At 37.6% G+C, this 23591-nt stretch overlaps 1 protein-coding gene across 2 annotated transcripts; it reads left to right on the top strand.

Annotated features, from left to right (window-relative positions):
* The first annotated feature begins 2860 nt into the window (after nt 1-2860).
* Slc19a2 (solute carrier family 19 member 2) lies at nt 2861-21883 on the top strand. 2 transcript variants are annotated; one of them, XM_005003196.4, is made up of 6 exons: nt 2861-3169; nt 11886-12488; nt 15604-15826; nt 17125-17224; nt 18435-18576; nt 19875-21883. In XM_005003196.4, exons 1-6 carry the CDS (start codon nt 2966-2968, stop codon nt 20001-20003), a joined length of 1401 nt encoding a protein of 466 aa, XP_005003253.1. In that variant the 5' UTR covers nt 2861-2965; the 3' UTR covers nt 20004-21883. The 2 variants fall into 2 exon arrangements, with proteins under 2 accessions (XP_005003253.1, XP_003468661.1); XM_003468613.5 differs by having other exon boundaries at nt 2862-3169; nt 17125-17317.
* The last annotated feature ends 1708 nt before the right edge of the window (nt 21884-23591 follow it).

Genomic DNA, 23591 nt, shown 5'->3' with positions numbered 1-23591 from the left:
AGGCTTCTGAACCACATGATCAGGTACAATCAGAGCAATGACCGCACTCTTGGTAACATTACACACTGTCCCATCAATGGGACAAAATACCCAACATCCACAGTTTTAGGAGAGAAATGGTTATGTGGCTCACAGAAGGTTCAATCAATGGTTGGGTAGCTCCAAGACAGAGATATGATGGCAGAAGAGCAAGGCAGAGGCAAGCTGCTCAAATCATGGCAATCATGAAGGGAAGCACAGGAATACAAATACACCTTTCTGGGTTAAGCCTTCTGTGACTCACCTCTTTCTACCTGGCCTCTCCTACTAACATCACAGTCAGCTATGAACTTGTCAGTGATTAATCCACTTACTAGTACTGTCCTCTAAAGATCCAATCATCTTCCAAAAGCCTGGCCTCTGAACACATGATAATTTGGGGGGAAATTTTCATTCTAACCTATATCAGTGGGTATGAGTCACCTTTCAAGAGTGGGAAAAATCTCTCAGAACTAGAGAGGAGTAATAAATCTACAATGTGAATGTGCTTATGTCCCTGAGTTGTACACTCAGTATGGTTAAACACTAATTTTATGTCATATAAATATTACTTCAATTTAAAATATAAATCTTATTTACATCTGTTAGTTGCCTATTGTTATATAATAAATTATCACAAATGTAGCATCTTAAAAAAATTATAATAGCTTAGCTCATAATTCTGTAGCTCAGAAATCCAGGTGTGCTTGTTTGGGCTCTCTGCCTAAGGTTTCACCAGCCAAAACAAAAATGTTGATATTGCTGGGCTTTTCTTTTGAGGCTTTAAGGAAGTATCAACTTCTCATTTTATTGCAGGTTTTAGCAGAATTCATTTCCCTCTTTAAGAATAGGATCCTCCTTCTTTGCTGTCAATCAGGAGTTAGTCTCAGGTCGCATGCAGTCATTGGCATATAGTCCCCTCCAGCACAGCACATCAAATTCTTTTCATCTTTCAAATCTCACTTCCTCTTCTGCTACTGTGTAAGGAGGAAAAATTCTGTTTTTAAAAGGTTTACATGATTAGACTGAGCCCAGCTCGATAAACCCACTTTTATTGTAAAATTTTACATAGTCACTTTTGATGAGTATGATCTCACAAGTTCCACCCCACAGTCAAATGGATAGAGCTTATAAAAGGGCAAGGGTCATTTTGGGTCTTAAGAATTCTATCTGTCATGACCAGAACAGAAATAATAAGAAAACATTTTCCACTCAACTCAAGAATAGCTAGCTGGTTTATACTCAGTCTCATTGCAAAGAACACTTGAAGCTCCTAAATAATTTACAGTAAAGAAATTACAGACTAGTGATGTATGGATTAATACAGTTCCAGTCTCCAAGCCTCAGGGAAAGAAAGGATGGAAAGCTGTTTTTATTAGGTAAGCCTCTTTCTCTTTCTGAGGCTTTCTTTCTCTTTCTTCTCTTCTACTAAAGCAGTAAATGCAAATGCAAAGCAATTGCCAAGAGGACTCCTGGCATTCTCACTATGGTCATGGAAAGAAGCAAATACTGCATATGGTTGGAATTTAAAAAACTAGACAGTTTTATAGATCCAAAATTCTCAACCTTTTTGGTCTCAAGATTCTTGTTATTGAGGCCTCTAAAGACCTTTGGTTGTGGTAGATTATACTTACTGATATTTATCACATGCTAAATGAAACCTGGAACTTTTTAAAGCATACATTCTTTTAGCCTAAAGAGTGATGATGGCATTCCACATCCCACATTATGTAGAGTCTGGGTGTAAAAGGAAACAAAGCCTTAGTATGATTAGGAAAATAGTTTTGACCTTGTGGAAATTCAGAAGGTTTCAAGGACCTCTGTGGCTTGACAAGACTGATTGAGAGACATAAATACCATGAATTATATTTCTTCCCAGATTGGTCAACTCACATATTTTAGTGAATTCATTTGTGGGGCTTAAGAGACGAATCCTTCATTTGTTAGTATCTTTTTCCATCTGCAAACTCATTTATTTGTCACTGAAGCTTGCTGTCCCAGGTTCAAGAACCGAGGTAGTTAGATCACAGTATATGGGGCAAATTGCTTTAAATGTCTGCAGTGCATTAGGTCAGAGTCCGACTGAGTCAAACAGAAAGGCAGACCAAAAAATAAGCACTAGGGATTCTTGTCACGCGTTGTCCTTGAAAACTATGCCAAGATTTTATTGCTGTTGCGTTTTGTTTTTAAATGTAGAAATCGACCAAATGATTATTTTAATGACTCAGGATTTTGCACTTTCCTTCTGAAACAGACCATGTTACACAGTTAGGTGGTTTCTCCTCCTATCCTCCTCTCCCCAAAATAAAAGTGATAAAATAAAGCTAAAATCCTTTCATGGGGACTTCACGGTCCTTGCGTTTAGTGACTAGCGTGTTCTCACAATAACTGTTCTACTTTCCTCTATTCTGTCTCTAGATAAACGCCCCCAACGCCAAGCTCCTGAGACTCCTGTATCTTTCTAGGGCAGATACACAAGTTTAAAACCTGAAAGCTAAGAAGAAAAGGTTTAGCATTCTTTGCGCCAAGGTTAAATTGTCGCCCAGCTTTGGTCAGTGTCTCTCACGGAGGTGGGTGGTGACTGAGACTGAAAGATGACCGTCGGGCAACCTCGTCAGAGGCTGCACTCCAGGTCGCGTTCCAGATCAGGGTGACCGACAGAGAGCTTCCCGGACAGTCGTGAGCCTCCACAAGGGGCGCAGCTTCCACCCGGAGCTCCACCCTCAACGTCAGCCGCCGGCCTGCCTGTCGACCAATGGAGGAGAAACCACACTTCAGGCGTCCGCGATGATTGGCTCCAATTATCCCGGGGGTGGGAACCCCATCAGGCCCCGCCCTGAACGTCTGCGCGCCCTGCGGCTGGAGGTGGTGGCCGGCGCCCATTCTCAGTCTGGGCTGCCGAGAGAGTAGAGAGTACTGGGCATCCTCCCCGCGCCTCTGGCCTCGGATGGATGTGTCGGGCCCGGTATCCCGGAGGGCGGCGGCGGCGGCTGCCACCATGCTACTGCGCACCGCCCGCGTGCCGCGCGAGTGTTGGTTCCTGCCCACCGCGCTGCTCTGCGCCTACGGCTTCTTCGCCAGCCTACGGCCGTCCGAGCCCTTCCTGACGCCCTACCTGCTGGAGACGCGCGAGAACCTGACAGAGCGGCAGGTGAGCGGGCGGGGCGGGGCGGGCGTCCGGGTGGCCGCTGGGGACCGGGGTTGGGGGCGGGAGGTCGCGCCCGGAGACCTGCGCCTGGACCGGCGGTTTCTGCAGCGGGTAGAGGGCGATGTTTTTGATAAAGAAATAAAAACTGGGGCTGTGGGTTTAGCTCAGCGGCATAAGCGCCTGCCTTGAAAGCAAGCAGTCGTGAGTTCGATCCCCCGTACCGATAAAAAGGAAAAAGACAAAAACAAAACAAAACAAAACAAAACACACACACACAAGAAATGAAAACTGCTAGCTCCTCTAGGAGCTAGAGGTTCGGTAAATACTGCCTCAAAGTCGGCAACCGCTGCTCATCTACCGGGGTCTTCCCAGCACCTAGCACACTTCCTGCCTCCCGGGCCTCGTTTTGCTGATGTTGTTTTACAGGATGAGTGTGCTCGTCAGGACAGGGCAGGACAGTAATCTGTGTTTTCATTTGTCTTGATTCTTAATTAAATGATGTTGTATACAGAGATACACTCCTCCCTACTGAGCCCCATCTCCTCGGTAAATGCAGGTGATACCGCATAACTGGCCGGTAATTACAGTTTTTCTTGTATTGTGGATTGTTATTTCACATGCAGTAAATTTGTTTCTCAACTACAAAGGTGAACTCTTTAAAGATTGTGTACCTACTGTGATGCTTAGAGTAACTGAAACCGTGTAATCCATAATCAAAAACTTCTTGGCTTATTGATTTACCGGAAATGAGGGCTTATATTTCAGAAATGCGTTTAACTCTTGAAGTGCATGGTTAATACTTGCTTTTTGCAGAACGAAGACTTTATATAAATAGACAAGCAAGTTGAATCCAAATCGCTACCACAAAGCCACACTAAGCAGAATCAGTATGCCTTTCCTTGCATATTAGGAATGGCAAGAGCTGAGTTGTTTTCTTTTCCCTACTCTCAGCTGAATGAGCCCAAGTTAACTGTCCCTTTTTTTCTATTTCTTTTCCTCCCGCCGTGCTTCCTTGTCCTAGTTCCTACAAAACATTTCCATTTAAAACATTTTCTTCTTGTGTTTGTTAGCATTCAGTGATCTGTACTGCAGAGCAAGTCAGTACCTAGCATAACAGGTCAGAGCAAGAACGGGCACTACCAAAGTCATTTGCAGTCTGGTAGGATAAAATTACTCAGTCCCGTTCATTGCTGCAGTGTGTCTTCATTTCCAAGGGCGTTGGAGAAGAAACTGAGTGTGAGTTTTAATTACTGGATTCATTTGAGTTATGTTGTTTCACAGTAGCAACTTTTACCCAAACCTCAGACCATCTGTTTCTCAGTCTTAACTGATCATTACACAAGGGAGTGTTATAGTTATTATCTGTTTGACTTTTGGTACTTGTTAAAACGAAAGATGAAATTCTTGTGAGCATTATTATTTTATAACAAAAAACTACTGCACTGATAAGAGAACATTTTATTCTGGAGACACACACATGCACAAACACTGAATCTGAGATATAGTTATTGAAGTAGAAATGCTACTACTTGTGAGTAAGGTGACAAAGTTTCATATGAACTGCCATGTGATCTGCACAGTTTCACAGAAAAGCACTGCGGGGTGGGGGGAGATGCTGTTTTATTTAAAAGCCAGTCTGTTCTCTTGTGCCCTGAAGATGTAACCTGGGTAGAGGATCTCATGTGCCGTGTATGGTAAACACGTGTTCTGTCTTACCAGATAGCTTTCTAGGGTGAGTGAAACACAGTAGGGGACTTGGAAATAAAGCAGAGTTGCCAGACCCAGTAAATATTTATTGTTCATGTGATGAAAACAAAAGCCTGTATCCGTTATTGCAAATTAGGTGAGGGGAAATCTAGGAATATGGGACCTGAGATGTGTCATTTGTTTTTGAGATCCTTGGAATCATAGCTGATTCTGTTGGTGGTATACTATAGGGCTCTGATTACCCAGTGGAGAACCCTAGATTTCTTTTTAATAACTAATAACTGAAATAAACAGGACAACTTGCTCTCTTTGAGTGCTCATTTTCAGCAATGAACAGTTAAATAAAATATATTTCATGATTTTTTTAGCAAAGCAAATACCAAGTCATGTGAAGTGACATTTCTCTTTGAAATTTTCATTTCCCCTACAATAGCCATACTGGATCATCTTAAATACAGCTATTATTACCTAAGTGAGAAAGACACTTCCTTTTCTCTAAGAATGTATTTCTTTTTTTTAATTTAACAGCTGAACTTTTATTATGAACACATATTGCTTTTATAACTAGAAAAGGAAAGTTATATAACAGAGTAATATAATAAAGAATTACGACCTATATAAAAACATTCATTTGGCATGACATATATATAGCAACTCAGGAACCTCTTTCAATAAGCTCTAATGTGAATTTGGAATTATCAAAGGACTGATAAAATTGGACTTGTGGGTGGTTCTTTCTAAACTATACACTAATGTGTATTGGCAAGCTACAAAGCAAAATATGAATTGACTGAATATTTTTTCAAATGCTGAGGTTTTCAAATATAATTATTCTAGAAAGTTCAAAAATTTCAAACATTTTGCTTAAAAATAATAAATAGACATGTGTTATTTTTTCTAACTGGATCCATCAAAATTTGTTAACTGCTAGAAGAAACTTTTAAAAGTAGCAAATAAACAGGATCACAAATTGCTGTATTACTGTATTAAAAACCAAGAGTATTGGTGCTGGGGTTTTAGCTCAGCGGCATAAGCGCCTTCCTTGCAAGTGTGTGGTCGTGAGTTCGATCCCTGGTACCGATAAAAACGGAAAAAGACAAAAAAAAAAAAAAAAAAAAAACCAAGAGTATCATCTGATCATATGTTTTGCTCTGTTTTGGCTTACCAATATCTGCCTACTATATGTTACAGATTTGCCCAGTTTAACAACCACCCCATTTTTTCCTAGAAATAAAAACTGCTGTACATACACACAAATTCTTGTAATCTATTTGAAATTATAATTGTGATTTTCAGTGTTACTGTAGGTTTTAAAAAATAAACAATCAGGGACCTTGTAGAAAGTCATAGTCTTTGCCATGTTTGTAGAAGGAGACATTCTCTCTAACTATAAACCCAAAGTTTTTAAATGGTGAGAAATACTTTTTATATTCTCTGTAAATCAGTGAACAAAATACATTTGCTTAGTCTCCCGGTGCTTGTTGGTTCTTTGTTGTTGTTCTTTTTTTTTTTTTTTTAATGTAGTAAAAATACAACAGAAAAAGATAAAACAAAGCCAGTCGAGACAATGTAGTGACATTGATATAGAACTTCACAGCAAGATACTGGGATAGTAGTAATAAGTACTATACTATATCTCATTATCTTCATAATAGTTGTCCAGTCAATTAAGTATAGTGAAATCAAACCATTAACAGACCTTTGTAAAACCAATTGAAGGTAGGGGCTGGGGATTTAGCTCAGCGGCATAAGCGCCTGCCTTGCAAGCAGGTAGTCATGAGTTCGATCCCCGGTACTGATAAAAAGGAAAAAGCAAAAAAAAAAAAAAACCAGAAAACCAATGGAAGGAGAATATTGACTAGAGCATAACAATCATTACAAAACATACCAGTGAAAATTACCTTTGCCTACAAACAGAACATAGAAGGAAATCCCCCTTATTTGCTATATTGCATGTGGTCATGCTCCTAAGAGATGCTCAGAACTCTGTCCCCAGTTGCTGACGGTAACAGCTGAGGGGGGACAAATTGCTTTCTTGTGCAGCTGCCTAAGTCCCAACATGGCTGGGTCTCGGGTAGCCACTCTCCAAGGATTTCTTAGGTTTTAGGAAAAGCATTAACTTTAAAAGTTACCTCTTTCTAAGTTTTAATCAGCTTAAAATTTGACTGTATTCTAGTTGTTGAAAATCAAACTTTTAATAATGCTGTTTGATACTTACTCGCTTTTAATCATCCTACTATTCACTCTTGATTTTTACCTCCCTATTAGTGTTCTCACTACATTCTTTTTCCCCTTCCCACTTTCCATATCTCAAAGCTTCATTCATATTAATTTTGTAATTGTAAATTTGGCACAGCTACAGACTCTGATCTGTCGTCCTGTACTTAAAGATGTGATATCTGCCTAGACTTTTCCCATACATATTTGTTGACATCATTCCGTTAGCCTCTTTCTTGTCCTTCAAGATCAACCTCAAAGAATAAGCCCTGCATTTCCTATTTCTGCTGTAAATATTGTGTGTGTGTATACTCCTTAATACGTTCACAAGTCCTGAAGAGCAGGAGCTTCATTTCATTCTTTATTGTTATCTCTACAGCTTGAGAAGAGTGTTGTCCAAATAAAAGTTTAATTGAAACTCAATTCCAAAATAAAGTCAAAGTCTGAATTAGAGGTTAAAATTGAACATTGTTTTCCTTGACTTTTTGTATCTCAGAAGAAAGCTTAAACAAGCTTTGATTCAAAGAGTTGTAAAAGATACTTTGAAGAGAATGAAATCAGTTCCGTTTGATTACGTGGCAGATTTTACCTGCACAATGTCTAGTAAATGTCTGTAGTGTCTAAATCTAGTAAAATGTATATAGTTTGCACATTCTTGCTGGTAGGAAGTTCCCCTTCCAGATTCAAAGTGTCTATCTAAGAAGTGTTTTCTAGGGTAATCACTTAGGTTTGAGGACCTCCTTTGGACACTCAAAAGCGAGCTCTGAAAATTATGTGGTCTTTATCTCTTGACAGATGTCCTATAAAAGCACCTTATGCAGATTGAGAAAGCTAGCATAGGTATCAGAAGTAACCGCGAAACATAATAGATCAGTAACAGTCTTCTGATGGAAGAAACAGCCATTTCAGTGTGATAGATTCAGAGTACCTGATTCTGAGTATTAGTTTCAGATCCTTTCTCTGCTGATCCTTGCTGTGGTAATTTTGGATAATTTACCTAATCTTTCTCTAAGGTTGAGTGGCATTCATTGTAAAATAGAGATGATGTTACTTCCCCTCATCTTCATGATTCAACTTGTGGTTCTGTATAAAGAGCAGAATTAGGTTCATGCATATTAGATACTTTAAGTTGATATTAACGGATAGGGTTTATAGAATGAAAGCTTGGCAGTTAATTATTTAGGGACAACTATTACTGAAAATTGTGTGACCTGTCTAAGCAGAGACAATATTACTAAAGTGAAGTCAACCAAAGACCTGAAACAAAAGAAGATGGTGTGTTGAAGAGAGCAACAGAGATTTTTTTAATGTCTCATGTAGTTTTTAGTAACAATAATTGCACATATTTATGTAGTGTGTTTCAGCGCTTGCCTGTAGCATATACTGATCAAATCAGAATAATTAGTATTCTTCTTTCTATCATTTCATTATTTGGAACCTTTGAGATCCTGTCTTACAGTTACTCATAAAATATTTAATATGTCGTGGGCTGTAGTCACTATGCCGTGGAACACCAAACTGTCATCTTCTTTCTTAACTATGTTTTGGTGCCCATTATCCAGCCTCCCTGCACCTACTCCTCTCTCCTTCACCCTGCAGCAACAACTCGCTTACACATTTATGTCTACTTTTTTAGTTCCACGTGTGAGAGAGAATTTGTAGTATTTATCTTTCCACGCCTGTCTTATTTCATGTAACAAAATTGTCTCCCATTCCATCTGTTTTGCTGCAGATGGATAGAACTTCATTCTTCCTTATGAATAATCCTTCATCAATTACACATTCCACATTTTATTTCATTTTTAGTTAATTTTACTGGTACATTTTTAATATAATGATCACATTTATCAGGGAACTTGTACCTATACTAATATATCTTGGTTCCTTTTTCCCATTCTCCTCCCCTCCCTTCAACCCTTGTTCCTCTCCTTATCTACAAAAGCTTTGTTTGCTCTTCCCCTTTTTTTTCCTTTTCCCTTCCTTCTGTTCTCTCTCTTCACTCCCTGGTTCTCCTTCTCATTTGAACGTTATTTTTCCTACATCCCAATATCCCATTTTGTCCCTTATTTACACTTTCCATTTCTCACACAAGAGAAACAGTGCCATATTTAAACATGTGTGTCTTATTTCTTTCACCTAAAAGTATGTTCTCAAGATGCATCCATCTACCTAAAAATGTCTCAAGTGTATCCTTCTTTATGGTAAAGTAGTACTCCATTGTATATAAAAACTACATTTTATTTTTGCGTTCATTGGTTGATAGGCATCTGGGTTGTTTGCAAGATACAGCTATTACAAATTGTGCTACTATAAATGTGATACCACATTTCCAGTACAGATAATTTTTCAAGGTTTATTTGCTAGTAGCTTTGTGGTACTGGGTTTGGAGAAATATGTTGGGAAACATGTAAGTTTAAGAAATATATGAGTCAAACAACAGGCAGTTTCAAATTCTAGAAAACTACAGAAGAGTGTCATCTGTAAAAGCATAGGCAGAAAAGGGAGGAGGATGTTGTTATGTGGAACACGACTGTAAGAAGTATGCATACCTTCCATCTCAAGGTTATCCTTACCCCTTTGGTTTGTGTTCTACTGGGGTACATTCTGCTGTGGTCATACCAGCCACAGACATTTTTTGGCCCTCATTGGTTAACATTTGCACACTTTGGAATAAGAATCATTTCTACAGTTCTTGATTATTCTTTCATACCTGTATTCAGATGCAACAGTTTCCTGATCAAGAGGGTTGGTGCTGATTTCTGAGCCCAAATTAAATAGCATTTGTGAAACCAGATAGATCCCTGTGAGTCAAAGCTGGTCATAAAACAACTCTGGAATATATTTTAGAAAACAGGGTTGTGTTTTACTGCTGTAGTTGTGCTTGGTGCTGGCAAGACATTTGATAGAATTTGTTTCATTTGTTGTTTTTCTAAAATCTTTAAAAAATCAGCTCATTTCACATTTGGACAACTCGAGATATACTTGACAGTTAAATAGGCTGCTACCGTCAGACTCAGCGTCCAAGTCTCGTCTTCTTACCAAGACTATTTTCCAAAAAGCACTTAAAAACTGAAGCACTTTAAAATGTGGGCTTTGCAATGATCATTTGAAAACTGACTTACTTAAACCCCCAGGACAGTGGATTCAGTGTAAAAAGAAGGAAAAGTCATTGCAGTGATTGCTCTTGAAATATTAGGAGTGATAGTCCGTAATTGTTGATTCACATTGCTACAGGTGGTTTGTATTTCAGCTGTAATGTCTCCGAGTTTGTGAATAAAGTGGATTCTTTCATTTAATCCCTGCAAAAACCAATCCTGTTAAGATAAGTTTTACCTGTCTTTTACTGATAGTAGAGAGTAAAGCCAAGGAAAACTAAAACACCTTAACTATGCAGTTCCTGATTGACAACATTCCACATAGTAATATTTCAGCTTTAGGAGAGAACAAAGACAGTACACATTCAATAGAAACTGTACTCCAGAGTTTGAATTTTTACTTCTTTCCTGGGCTTGCAATCTGTAGTTCTGCACTCTTTTCATGTTGTGGGATGTGGTAGTAAACCGCAGCTCCCAGCTAGCCACGCAGCCACAAAGGGAAAGGACACTTTCTCCTGTGTACTATGTTGCTAATTTGTTGTGTATGGTAGCTTATGTGCATTAAATGCATTTTTTATTCATACATTTTCACCTTACATGAGTGCATTGGGGCTTATGTCATCATTAGGTCAAGGAGCATCTCCGATCACACAGCAAGTAACAGAATGGAAGCTCTTTTTGATTTGAAGCTGATTTTTAAAATTATTTCTACTGTACCCTAATTTGAAAATTTGCATTCTAGAGAAAATAGCAGTAAATTCTGGTGTACTTAACTACTATATACAGAATGATGATGATTATATTAACATTGTGTCGTGTAAAATAGCCAGAAGGATTTTGAATGTTCTCATCACAAAGAAATAATAAAGGCCTAAGATGATAAATAACCTAAATGTTCCGAGCTGATCATTACAGAATGTATATACGTATCATACTGTGTACTGTACCCCATAAATGTATAGTTATCTGTCAATTAAAATGAATTTTTAAAAAGAAAAAACTTTCATATTAAAGATAAATAAAAAGTCATAAAACTTGCCTATCATTCAGATAAAATCATTCCGACAGTATATTAGAACAGATTTGTGCCCTTCACCTATTTATTTGTCCCTCTAAAAATGTAATTTAAAACCAGAAAAATTTAGGATTGAAACTCCTTGCCCTGTGTCTGGAAGTTAGAACTGCTGATATTCAATTTCAAAAGTAGTGATTGTCCCGTATCTTTTAAACAGTATGCTATTAGATTGTCCAGATAAATGTTGGGCCTGTCTTTTTAACCTTATGAGGCAGTGGTTCTCGACTCTGGCTCCTCAGAGGTTTTTAAGAATTTGGCATGGCATCTGATTTTTTACAGCTTCTTGGGTGATTCACAGCCATGAGATAACTGGGGATACTATCACCTACAAAGCACATCAAGAGAATCTTGAATATTGTCGTGGAAACACTATCAACCCCAACAAAATCTTTCTGGATAAAGGAAGTCTTTGGACTGAGCCTTATTAGCAAAATGATGGAGTGGAGATACGGAAGGTATCCCTATAGTTAGCTGATATGGAAGGGCATACATATAATCAGCTGATGGTTACTGAGTTTTCTTTGAATGAGTTCTTTAAAGTGTTAGTACATGGTTTTCTAAGAGTAAATTGCTCGTGAATAGTGAGGTCTTTTGATCACTAATGGGTTTTCATTCTTTCTGCCAGGTCTTCAATGAGATTTACCCAGTGTGGACTTACTCTTACCTGGTGCTGCTGTTTCCTGTGTTCCTCGCCACAGACTACCTCCGTTACAAACCCATTGTTCTGCTGCAGGGATTCAGCCTTATTGTCACATGGTTCATGCTGCTTTATGCGCAGGGACTGCTGGCCATTCAGTTCCTAGAATTCTTCTATGGCATCGCCACAGCCACTGAAATTGCCTATTACTCTTATATCTACAGTGTGGTGGACCTGGGCATGTACCAGAAGGTCACAAGTTACTGTCGAAGTGCCACGTTAGTGGGCTTTACAGTGAGCTCTGTCCTAGGACAAATCCTTGTCTCGGTGGCAGGCTGGTCCCTGTTCAGCCTGAATGTCATCTCTCTCACCTGTGTTTCTGTGGCTTTTGCTGTGGCCTGGTTTCTACCTATGCCACAGAAGAGCCTCTTCTTTCACCATGTTCCTTCATCATGCCAGGGAATGAATGGCATCAAGGTACAAAATGGTGGCATTGTGACTGACACATCTGCTTCTAACCACCTGCCTGGTTGGGAGGACATTGAGTCAAAAATCCCTTTAAATCCGGAAGAGCCTCCCGTGGAGGAACCGGTAAGCTCAGCATTAAAATTGTTTTGTAATTACAGTTTTGGGGGATGACTAATGGTGATAAAATAAACCCTTCTTGCTAGATCTTGTACTCATTTGGATTCAGGTTTTATCCTGAGTTGGTTTATTAGTTCATTCATTTATTAATTAATTCAAGGTAAAACTGATTTGTGTTAGGGACAACAAACTTGTTTTCCCCTAAAGTGCTTGAAAATCAGACTAGCACAGTACTCTGTATTCATTTCAGCAATGTCTTGAATTTCAGGATCTACATCTCCCTGTTTCTACCTCCATTGCTTGAGATATAGAGGGAACATTCCGATTTTTTGCTAGTAGATAGGTGTGGTGGTATACTTCTATAATTCCAGCACTCTAGAAGCTGAGGCAGGAAAAATCACTGTGAGTTCCAGGCCAGCCTGAACTATAGAAGATGACTCCATCTCAAATAAGTAAATACATACATACATACATACATACATACATACATACATAAATCAATCAATCAATCCACCAATTTTTTTGCTTAATAATGGAGATGAAAATGTCTCGTCCATACTTCTAGCTTCTGAACCAAATTCCAGAGTATTTGAAGATAGAAATGTACTTTGCTTTTCTGTGCTAGAAATGATATATGTTACTTACCTTTTCAAAGTAAATAGTAATGAATAATGCAGAGGAAGAAAATCACAATAGAAAAAATTAAGCTAACAATGGAGTAATATTAGAAATTTGACTATAAAGCTGCCTCTTAGACGAGAGAAATATGGCATTTAAAATACTTCTTACATTCATTCTTTGTGGCCAGGAAAATGAATTGCTCCCCTTGTCACTCACCTTTTTTAAAACTTTTAAATAGAGGTTTCTTTGTTTTTCCAAGCTGTGTTATAAGCTCTGAGGGACAGAGTTCATTCCAAGCACACTGAATTAGAGTTTTTCTGAAACACATGTGGAAATAAGCTTATTAACGTTGTGCTTGGCCTGTGGGCTCTGCCAGACATAATACCGAACTCTGTGAGTTTTGTGGACCCAGTGAGAGTGAAGACCCACTGTGAGCAGAGTCAAGGTTTTCTACATGGAGTTAACCCAGTGGTTTCAATCCAGCCTTTAGTGTCCTTGGTGGAAACTACTGTCTTTCGTTACTCCGATTCTTTACTGTAGAAAACGAGTTGAAATTCAGGTTATTGTTCCATGGAATCTGTTTGACACCATCGTGATGCATATTGACTACAAGAGCACCTATGGGCAGCATTAGTCAACGTGACCAGAGTTTGAGTATCAATAAAATGCCGATTCCATCTTGATATGTTCGGTGACATTGGAAGGTCAAAAAAGGGTTGTTAGGAGAGAGAAGAAACATAATCATTTGATAGATCTCCTATAGTAGAAAAATGGAGGTGGGGTTGTTTCAAATGTGTTACAATGGCTTTGGCTAATTAACACTAACCATAAAATTTTAAAGGTTTTTATGGACCAGTGAATTTCAGATTTTAACTTTTATATCAGGTCACTGCGTACTGAATCAATTTTAGTAGTCACTTATGTGTTATGACCTATAGTTTAAAAAAGTATATCCTAGACCTGTTTGAAGTTTATCATTTATAGATACACAAAGTGTCAGGTTTTTTTACATAACAAAGAATTATAAAGTGTTAGAAAATCAAAAATTATTCTAACCACAGGTCATAGAAAGTCTGAGCATCTTAGAAGAGCATCATCAACCCTGTCATCCAGATAAGGACTGGGATCAGAGATTAATAATTTATGCAGACTTGCACAAATACCCATCCTAAACACTGTAAGAGCATATATGTGGTCCGCTTCTCACCATACTTTTCCCTGTAAGATCTTTCATTAGACTGACAACTTTGTCAGAACCATCCAGCTGGCTATGGTGTAGGCAAAATTAGATTTCAAGTCAGTTCTGTGACGTCCTGGACTCAGCTGTTGCTGACTTAGCAGGTGGATGGTGCTGCTTGGTTCCGGATTCACTGGCCTTAAAATACTACTGTTTTTCTTTGGCAAGCTCAAAGGAAAGTCAGTATAGATGTTGGGGATCCCAGCCATTTTAAACTGAAAAATCTCTAATTAAACCAGGAATATAGTTGTGATTATTGACAAATAGATAGATGATTAGTTTTATCTGCATTTTATAGAAAGGGAAAATAAAGTAGGTGGAGTAAAAATCATAATCCTCTCCCCAAGTTACCTTAGAGTATTTTAAATTCTTTTCAGAGAAAACCTGTTCTTTTGGAGCAGAGGTTGCTGACACTGCAGGAAGAAGAGCAATCAGCAGTTTTCTTTCTCAATTGGAACTCATGCTTGGCTTATATCTGGACCTGGCATATTTTGAGTTCTTCATCCATTAAAAATGATTCATGACCAGAGATACAGCTCAGTGGCATAGGCACCTGCTTGGCAAGCGCAAGGTTGTAAGCTCAATCCTCAGTACCAAAAAAAGAAAAAAAAAAAAAAAACAAAATTGATTGACGGTGCATATGTGATGTGATGCTTTAAGTCTGACCCTCAGCACTACATGCAAAAATTCAAATTAAACTTTTTAGTCGGGGGCTGGCATACCATTAAGATGTTCTAATGTGTTCATGCTTTTATTTGTAGACTGAACATCTTTTAGTAACAATCTCAGTTCTACAAGACAATAAGATCAGCACAGTTAGTACTTGTTATTCTGGAATTTAATAATGTCATTTCTAGCAGCAAAATACAATAGGTTTTAAGAAAAAGAAGTAAGTTCCAGTTCTAAAACTTCTTGAGCAAGTTATTTAGTTCTTATACCTATTATTTTTTGAGTATTAATGGAGACAATATAAAACTTTCAAATAAGTATGCATAGTATGTTCTTAATACATGGTAATTGATGTTATTATTAGACATGAAAAATAAATAACTTTGTACTCTTACTGTAGATTATCATTTATAAGGTGGTAAGGAGAATAATGTCTCCTCCACAAAGGGCTAAATATAATTCGTTGGTGAATTTATGTTTTATTTATATGAAACAAGCAGTTTATATAAGTTAAAAGAGAACTGGGTCCATACACAAATTGCTGTCTGCACAATTAGCATCATGGGGTTCCGATCTATTCCCTTTGCTGTGCAGGAAGCCAAGCCAGACCGCCTCCTTGTGTTGAAGGTACTGTGGAATGATTTCCTGATATGCTACTCCTCCCGCCCCCTGCTCTGCTGGTCTGTGTGGTGGGCCCTTTCCACCTGTGGCTACTTCCAAGTCATCAACTACACACAGGGCCTGTGGGAGACTGTGATGCCTTCTCGCCATGCTGCCATCTACAATGGTGGGGTGGAGGCCGTTTCAACCTTACTGGGTAAGTGAAGCCAAGTGGTAGCAGGTAGTGTGGGGAGAGTCCTGGTGGTTACTCCAACCATGAGTAACTCTTCCCTCCCAAACGTGAAGCAGCTCCAAAGATTAATTTATTTCTTTCAAACTCTTATAATTTAGAAAAACTCTAAAGGTTATAACTGCATATATGTTTAAGTGTATAAGATAGATAACCATATTACTGAGTTTTTTTGGATCATTGAACAAAACTGTTTGCACTCTCACTGTTTGAAAGTCCACTTTATATGCTTCAGTTTTGTAACTTGAACAACTATTTCTAAGATGAGAATATGTAATCTATTAACTAGTATTTCTTACTGTTTATTTTTTAAATTTTGTATTACTTGTACCCTTTTTCTGTTTTTTTCTTTTTCTCCTTAAATAAAAAAAAATTTAAAAAAATAATAATTTAGAAAAACTTGGAAATACTCAAGTGGTAGAGGAGGTTGATTTGCAAATTTGAATTATTTTAAGTTTTGGAGAAACAACATAATTTTCCAAATTGTTTTTGTGCTTGTCCAATTTCTCTTACCTGTGTATTAGCTGAATAATTTTGTCAATGTAAAATTTTAAGTGGCAATATATTACCGTTTTTAGCAGTAATAACTAATACCTGTGGAATGCTAAGATGTGGTAGACTATCATGAGATAGGTACAGTTATTGCCTTTTTTTTAATAAATAGAAACTTTGGGCATGTAGCTTAATATTTAGCCTAAGATTATGTAGATGGGAAGTAGCGAAGCTTTGAACTTGGCAGGGTGGCTTCAGAGCCGTTGTCCTTGACGTCATACCTTGCTGTCCCTTTCTTATCTGTTGCCCTGCCTCACAAGGTTATTGGGAAGTTTTGTATGATTACCTGTAAATATTTACTGTCTGGCACTCAGAAAGCACTCCATATATATTAGCTGTCATCATTTTATCAAAGGGCAGAGAAGCCCAGGATTGCCCTTAGGTCTGCAGGAGAGATGACTCCCCCTGCCGTGTTGCCCAGCTAGGACAGTGGTTCTGCCTTACTCCTGCCTGTGCCTCAGCCATGCAGTGTTTTCCTTAGCAATACATCTGGGTCTCTGTCCTTGCTGCCATCTGCCCTAGTGCAGTCCCTCACCATCTCTCAGTGGCTCTGTATTATTTCTTCTGTCAAATACAATATTTCTGCCTGAGTTTCAAGGTCCACTATAAACTTGAGCTATCTAGTTTATAAGTTTAAAGATTTAAACTTAATGGTTTTTAATTTACCAAAATAGTACAACAGTAAAAGAACTGGATTGCTTATTGTTTTGTAGGTGCTATTGCCGTGTTTGCAGTTGGTTACATAAAAATATCTTGGTCAACCTGGGGAGAGATGACGTTGTCCCTGTGTTCTTTCCTGATTGCTGCTGCAGTGTATGTCATGGACACCGTGGGTAACATCTGGGCGTGCTACGCATCCTATGTCATCTTTAGAACCATCTATACGTTACTCATCACAATAGCAACGTAGGTTTTTTGGCTCAAAGAAACATTGAGAAAGTCATGACAGTACACGTTTATTAATTCCTTTACAAACCAAGAAATTAAAATATCTTGGTAAAGGAGGCAAATGGGAGGAGGCATTGTATTGTGTGTACATCATCAGTTTTTCTCTTCTGGAAGCCTTGTCTGTCTGTTACTATTGTTTTCAGATGTTTGCATGAGATTTACATTTAGCAACGATTTTTCCCTTTTAGGAAAAAAATTGATAGTACATAAGTAAAATATCAAACTTAGTTCTCTTCCTACCTCCATGTTTTGAAGGCCAGTATTGTTATTGTTTTGGGCTCTTTGCTATTGTTATTTATTTCTCCTTTTTGTTTCTTATTTTTCTAGTAATTTGCTCTGTTTTGCTTTGTTTTGTTTTTCCCTCTAATGCAGAAAGAATAGGTGTACATGTAGAGGTTGATACATGCCTAGAACTTCTCCTAAACAGTTTATGAGAATTGATTATATTATGTGTGATGAAATGAATATCTACTTTAAAGAAAAACAGAGATTATGCTATCCATTGCTGATTCTGTATTACAATGCTGTGAAATCCAGTAGTGCTTCTATTCTTTGTTCAGAGTGGTTTTAGTCTGTTTGTATTACTTAATTTCAACATACATGAAGGTATATTCAGCTTTTTGAAGAGAACAAGAGACATTGTGGTAGCCATTGTTAATTTTCATATTTTCTGGTTTTGAAGGCCTGTAATACCTTACTTACTCTGTTCTGAGCAGTTTTATGCTATTTTTAAACTAAACTATTTTGTTTTGTATGAATTCATTGTGTGTGAAGATACAGACAACTATTTAGAAGAAAACAAGACACATTATGGTAGCCATTGCAGATCTCCTGTTGTCTTGCTTTGAAATCTGTGTCACTTGCATTGTTTTCTTCTGATCTGCTTTGTTCTGTTTTGTTATGTTTAGTGTTACCCTTTTTAAAAAATAAAAATAATTTACATAATACACAATTTATACATTTAAAAAAAATTGACAGTACAAAGAAGGGACTGGGCCTCACATTTAAAGCAAAAAATTGTAACTATCCAAGAAGCAATTTTAGTGCATTCACTCTTCTTGTACGTTTTCAAAAGGTTTCAGATTGCCGCAAACCTCAGTATGGAGCGCTATGCCCTGGTGTTTGGTGTAAATACCTTCATTGCCCTGGCACTACAGACCGTGCTCACTCTGATTGTGGTGGATGCCAGCGTCCTGGGCTTAGAAATCACCGTTCAAGTGAGTTCTTTCCCTTCACCCTGAAGATAGGCTGATGCAGTCAGGGAATAGAAGTGGGGTGTGATTAATAAAAAGAAATTCACAGCTGGGTGTGGTGCCACATGCCTGTCATCCCAGGCTTATGAGGCCAAGAAGCAGAATCACAAGTTCAAGGGTCAGGTCCGTACACATACTGGGCAAGCACTGTGCCACTGAGTGATAGCCCAATCACCCTTGATTTATGCCTGGAATACTCTAGGTTATGTTTGAGATGCTCAGTTTCATCTCATAGCATAGTCTTCTCCCTTCTTTACTTAAAGCTCCCCTCACTTGAATGCCAGCATAATGACTTGCTGTTGAAAAATACCGTCATGATTCTTAACACATGACCTGCTATAGACATGGTTGCTTTAAGCAGTGGAAGGATAGGAGGTCTGTGACCTGTTCGGACATTAACTACCATAATAGGCTTCCTACAGAAGTGTATCCAAGTTTGAAAGAACCTCACTCAGAGATGTAAGGGTACATTCTTACTTGAACTCTTAAACGTTTATAAGTATTAATAAATATGTGAGTTCATAAATATTAAGTAAGTTATTTTAAGAGGTAATAAACAGTGAAGATACTGATAAACTCTTTAGTCACATTTTTAAAAATTGTCTTGGTGAAGATTCTTATTTTTAAAAAGTAAACCTATATAATGGAATACAGTTGGCCTCTACTGCCCTCTTCTGGGGGAAGACTAGAAGTTCTGCTCTTCAGAAGTTAGCCTTCAGTTTAAGACCATGACTCCTAACAATAACATCAACAATAAAAAAAAATAATGTTAACAGCATTGGCATTGTGCTCATAAACGTTTCCATGCATGATCTCAGTGACTCCTCCCAGCAGCCTGTGAGGTGGGAATTATTATGAAGGCTGTGCTGTAAATGCCACAGGCAAGGCTCAGAAGTTAGCACAACAAGATCACAGAGCTAGTAAGGAATGAAGCTACACTCAGTCAGATTTTACGGCTTCCATGTTGGACTGCTGCTTTGTGCCTTCAGTGCATGGCACATAGTCTGTGTATAGAATGTTTTGGGGTTTTGTTTTGTTTTGTGTTTTTAGAGATGGAGATCTTCCTATGTTTTTAAGGATAAAGGGTCTGGGCTCAAGCACTTCTGCCTCAGCCTTTTGAGTTAGTGGAACTGTGGCTCCACCCCACCACATGTGACAGTGTTTTTTGAAGTAAACTGAGTATATCTTTAATTATTAGAGTATATTCACAGACATGATCTCTAATCGACTCTTCTGTCAATTACTGCTTCTCTGCCTCTTAGTTCCTGATCTACGCCTGTTATTTTGCACTCATCGCTGTGGTTTTCCTGATTGGTGGCGCAGTCAGTATTGCGAAGAAGTGCAGAAAGCAGGAAGATCCAGAGCCAAGTTCTCAAGTAACCACTTCCTAAGACACCACTCAAGAGCTGCCTCTCACAGCAAAAACTCTGCACAGCAACTGCCTGGATATATGTAATATTTTTAAGGTTCAGACAGATATTTATGAATGTGCATTTCATGGCTTCAAAGCAGCCGCTCAACTAATCCCTATATTCCTGAGATACCATGGTACTGCTGACAAGCGAGAAGTCAAGTTGGTCTCATGGATTATTTGTGAGAGCTAATTCAAGGATGACCTTTTTCTGATTCAAAAGTGAACTTGGTTTTGAAAACCAAGTAATCAGGAGCAATCAGGCAGCACACAGTGTTGTATACTTGATTAGTGAGCGTGTTCCATGTTTTGTAGGTCATGCACATCTATATCCCCTTAGCCAGACTCTTGGCCTCGTGGGACCAGGGCTTCAAAGAGGCCACAGGTTATTGTGTCATGATAGAACTATGTTCTATTAGCACCTGCGTCTATTGACCTTCATTCTGGTTTCTGTGTTACTCATGTGCATTTGTGTTTCTACAGATGAATGTTGTTACTATGACTGGCAATATTTGCTCTGGTTTAATGTCTAAGGAGTATGTGTCATTTTTAATTTTAAGTTATTTTTAGAAAATTCATTGTATGAATATTCTTGGTTCCCATCTTCACCGTTACGTATTGTGTAAACTTTCTTTACAAATACATTTTTGCATTATTCATATGCTTCCCAGAGAAGCTCAGTTAGTAAGAAGGCAAGTTTTAAAGCCTGCTTATAATCCAAATGAAGAGACCTGATAAGAAAACAGGTTTGCTTGTCTATTATTCTTCAGTATGGAGGACTGTTAATTCCATGATGAAAAATCATACACAGACTCAAAATACAACTAGCCCATTTTGTTATGTGCATTCCCCTTTATTTCCAAAATGAAATGAAAATGTCTTTTTCTTTAAAATAACTTCATTCCCATTTGTAGCTTTCATATTATTTTGATTTCCTTATTCAGGATAAAGATATCTGTAGGAGTTGGATTATTCCCAGGTCTTTTTCATAAACTGAGCCTCTTTCTAATTATTTTAATGGGTTTTTTGATTCCTGCATTTTTGTACCTTAAATCAGCCTTTGTTTGTAAGGGCGGATCATTTTGAATGTTTAAAAGTTGCTAGTAATTCCATTTCCAAGTTAACTTGAAAGGCATATTGTTCTATATGCATTTAATTCTGCAGTCTCCCAAGGGACTACTAATATTTATGAGACATAAAAACTGTTTCAAAGCCAACTCTGTTGCCTTATTTGGAGAAGCACGTAGGTAGCTCTTTTAACTATGGTGTTAACTTTTTTAGAACAACAAGGCTAAACAATGGTAATCATAGTGTCAAGATTGCAGAATTGACATATTCATTTGGTTTAAGCAAGGATCCTAGAAGCAAAATAGGTGGATCAGAGCAGGTCATTGGCATTCACCTTTCTTAATACTTGCAGGAAAGGCAAAGAACACTGGTTAAGGAAAGGAAGGGACAGTATTTCGTAAGTTAGCAATCTTCATTTTTATATTGTTTCCTTTTTTGCTGTTTTCCTTCTGTTCTGTAAGAAATTATCCACAAATAAGTAAAAAATCATGTTTGAGGAATTCTGATGTTTTAAAAAATGAAATGGACTATGGTACAATCAAATTGTTCACATTACCAAAGGAATGTTTCCCTGGAATTTAACACACGGTTTGTGGCACCCAGCCAGAGCCTTTATGTATTTAAGACAAGATTGTGTTCCCATCTTGGTGGATGGCCATAGAATGCTGAATCCATTGTGCTAGTTGTACTGTATACAGTTTTGCAAAGAAATGAAAATAATTTGTTGCACTTTTTATTCAATTCTGTATAGATTATAAAATTATTTTTATGAAATAAATATTTTACAGTGTATTTTCCCTTTCAATCAGACTTATTTTAAACGTATCTTGTGTTTCAGTTGGAGCTTTACATGTTTAAATATTTTCATAATTTTTTCTCCAAATTCATATTAAGCCTTCCTCTCAAATAGCTTTTAACTTCTAGTCATCTTATTTTTCCATTGCTTTTGACCTTATATTGGGCTCCTCCCCCTTACTTCTGCTGTTACCCCCTTTTTTCCCAGCACTACACTGCACTGTTGATATTTCTTGGACTTACATCCTGATGCCTCTCATACCTCCGTTTAGAAACTGAAAAGGCTATCACTCCCTTTAATTGGTTAACTGAATTTTGTAAATAAAGAAGATTAAAGGAAGGGCTGAAAGTACTACCTTGTTTTGAAACTCCATACCTTCTTTATTCTATACCCAAATATTCTTATACCAGAGAAGTATCTTCTGCTGTCAGCTGAAAATCATTTTACATTATGTCCCAAAAACCAAGTCAGTCTTTGTCATATTATTAGTGCTTTTATTTTAATACTTTATTTTATTTTATTGTAGTAATAGTGTTTTTTAATATCTCATTCTAAAATCTACTTATGCAAGACATTTGGTTATCACCAAAGACCTGAAAATTTTTCATGCAAAAACAAAACTTCAATAGTATTCTATTCTTTTAGTTATATCACCTATATCTTAACTATGTTTCAGATTATAAACCTGAGCAGGGACCATGTGTTATATTTGTCATTTGTTGCAAAAAATATTCTTGTGCTCTATGAGAATATAAACACTTATTTGATGGACTTAGCTAACCTGCCAATGCAATTGCTAATTGCCCATCATTTTTTTAAAAGTAAATCATCATGAAGCATTAAAATGTCTATTGATGATCTCGTACCCTGGTATTGTGTTTGATCAAAAAATGACATTCATTTGTTTTACTTAGAGCGTCTCCCCATATTTAATATATTTGTGAACATTTTCAGTTCTTGGAAGTGATCTTGTACTAATTCCTCTGCTTCTCTCTCTAATGCTGTCAGAAGAGATTTCAAGTTACTAGGTTTGCTTTTCAAAGCTGTGGTATGTTAGGAAAGCCATTCCGTTGCACTTCAGTTTCCTCATCTGTAAAGGAGATACCTCACAGAGTTGTGAAGAAACCGGAGAACATATTTGAAAGCACCTGTCATTTCAGGCACTGTGGAAGTGTTGAGGAAATTCTATACCCCTTGCTCTCTATTTATAATTTGGAGCTATTGATTTCAAAATTGGTTTTTTTTTTTTTTTTTTGGAAGAAGCAATGTTTTAAAATGAAAATCATCCGAGGCTTTTAAACTAGTCCCCTTATTTTTAACTTTTCAAAGTATGCCTGGGATTAGATGAGAATTATGCAAAACTGATGAAAAACAAGAATCCATAGATAATGGAATCATGGTTTAACTCAACCAGGAAAACTAAAGAAATGCAGACTTAGACACACAATAGCAAAACTGCAATTAAGTTATACTGAACACCTGCCTCCCTTGTTCTTGTTCTGAGAACAACAAAAATTGGTACTGATAGAACATGGTAAGCAATAGGACAGGTACCAGGTATGGTTTATTAGAATAACAAGCTTCTGCTTGTGGGGGATAGCTCAAAGGTGTAAGTGCCTGCCTGGCAAGCAAGAAGCCCTGAGTTCTGATTTCTGGTACAAAAAACAAAACAAAACAAAAAAAAAACTGCAAACTAAAAAAAGC

This window comes from Cavia porcellus, unplaced genomic scaffold, assembly GCF_034190915.1.
Source record: "Cavia porcellus strain 051 isolate PalLab524CR breed Dunkin Hartley unplaced genomic scaffold, mCavPor4.1 scaffold_7, whole genome shotgun sequence".
Taxonomy (NCBI): Eukaryota; Metazoa; Chordata; class Mammalia; order Rodentia; family Caviidae; genus Cavia; species Cavia porcellus.
Note: the sequence above shows the minus strand (reverse complement) of the source record. Positions and strands in the feature narration are given on the sequence as shown.

What these genes read in the sequence shown, in the direction of transcription:
- Slc19a2 (XM_003468613.5), top strand. Translation starts at nt 2,966, where the DNA reads ATGGATGTGTCGGGCCCGGTATCCCGGAGGGCGGCGGCGGCGGCTGCC. An exon ending in AGAACCTGACAGAGCGGCAG is followed by an intron (nt 3,170 to 11,885) that starts GTGAGCGGGCGG and finishes TCTTTCTGCCAG; the next exon opens with GTCTTCAATGAGATTTACCC. An exon ending in TTACTCATCACAATAGCAAC is followed by an intron (nt 17,318 to 18,434) that starts GTAGGTTTTTTG and finishes CGTTTTCAAAAG; the next exon opens with GTTTCAGATTGCCGCAAACC.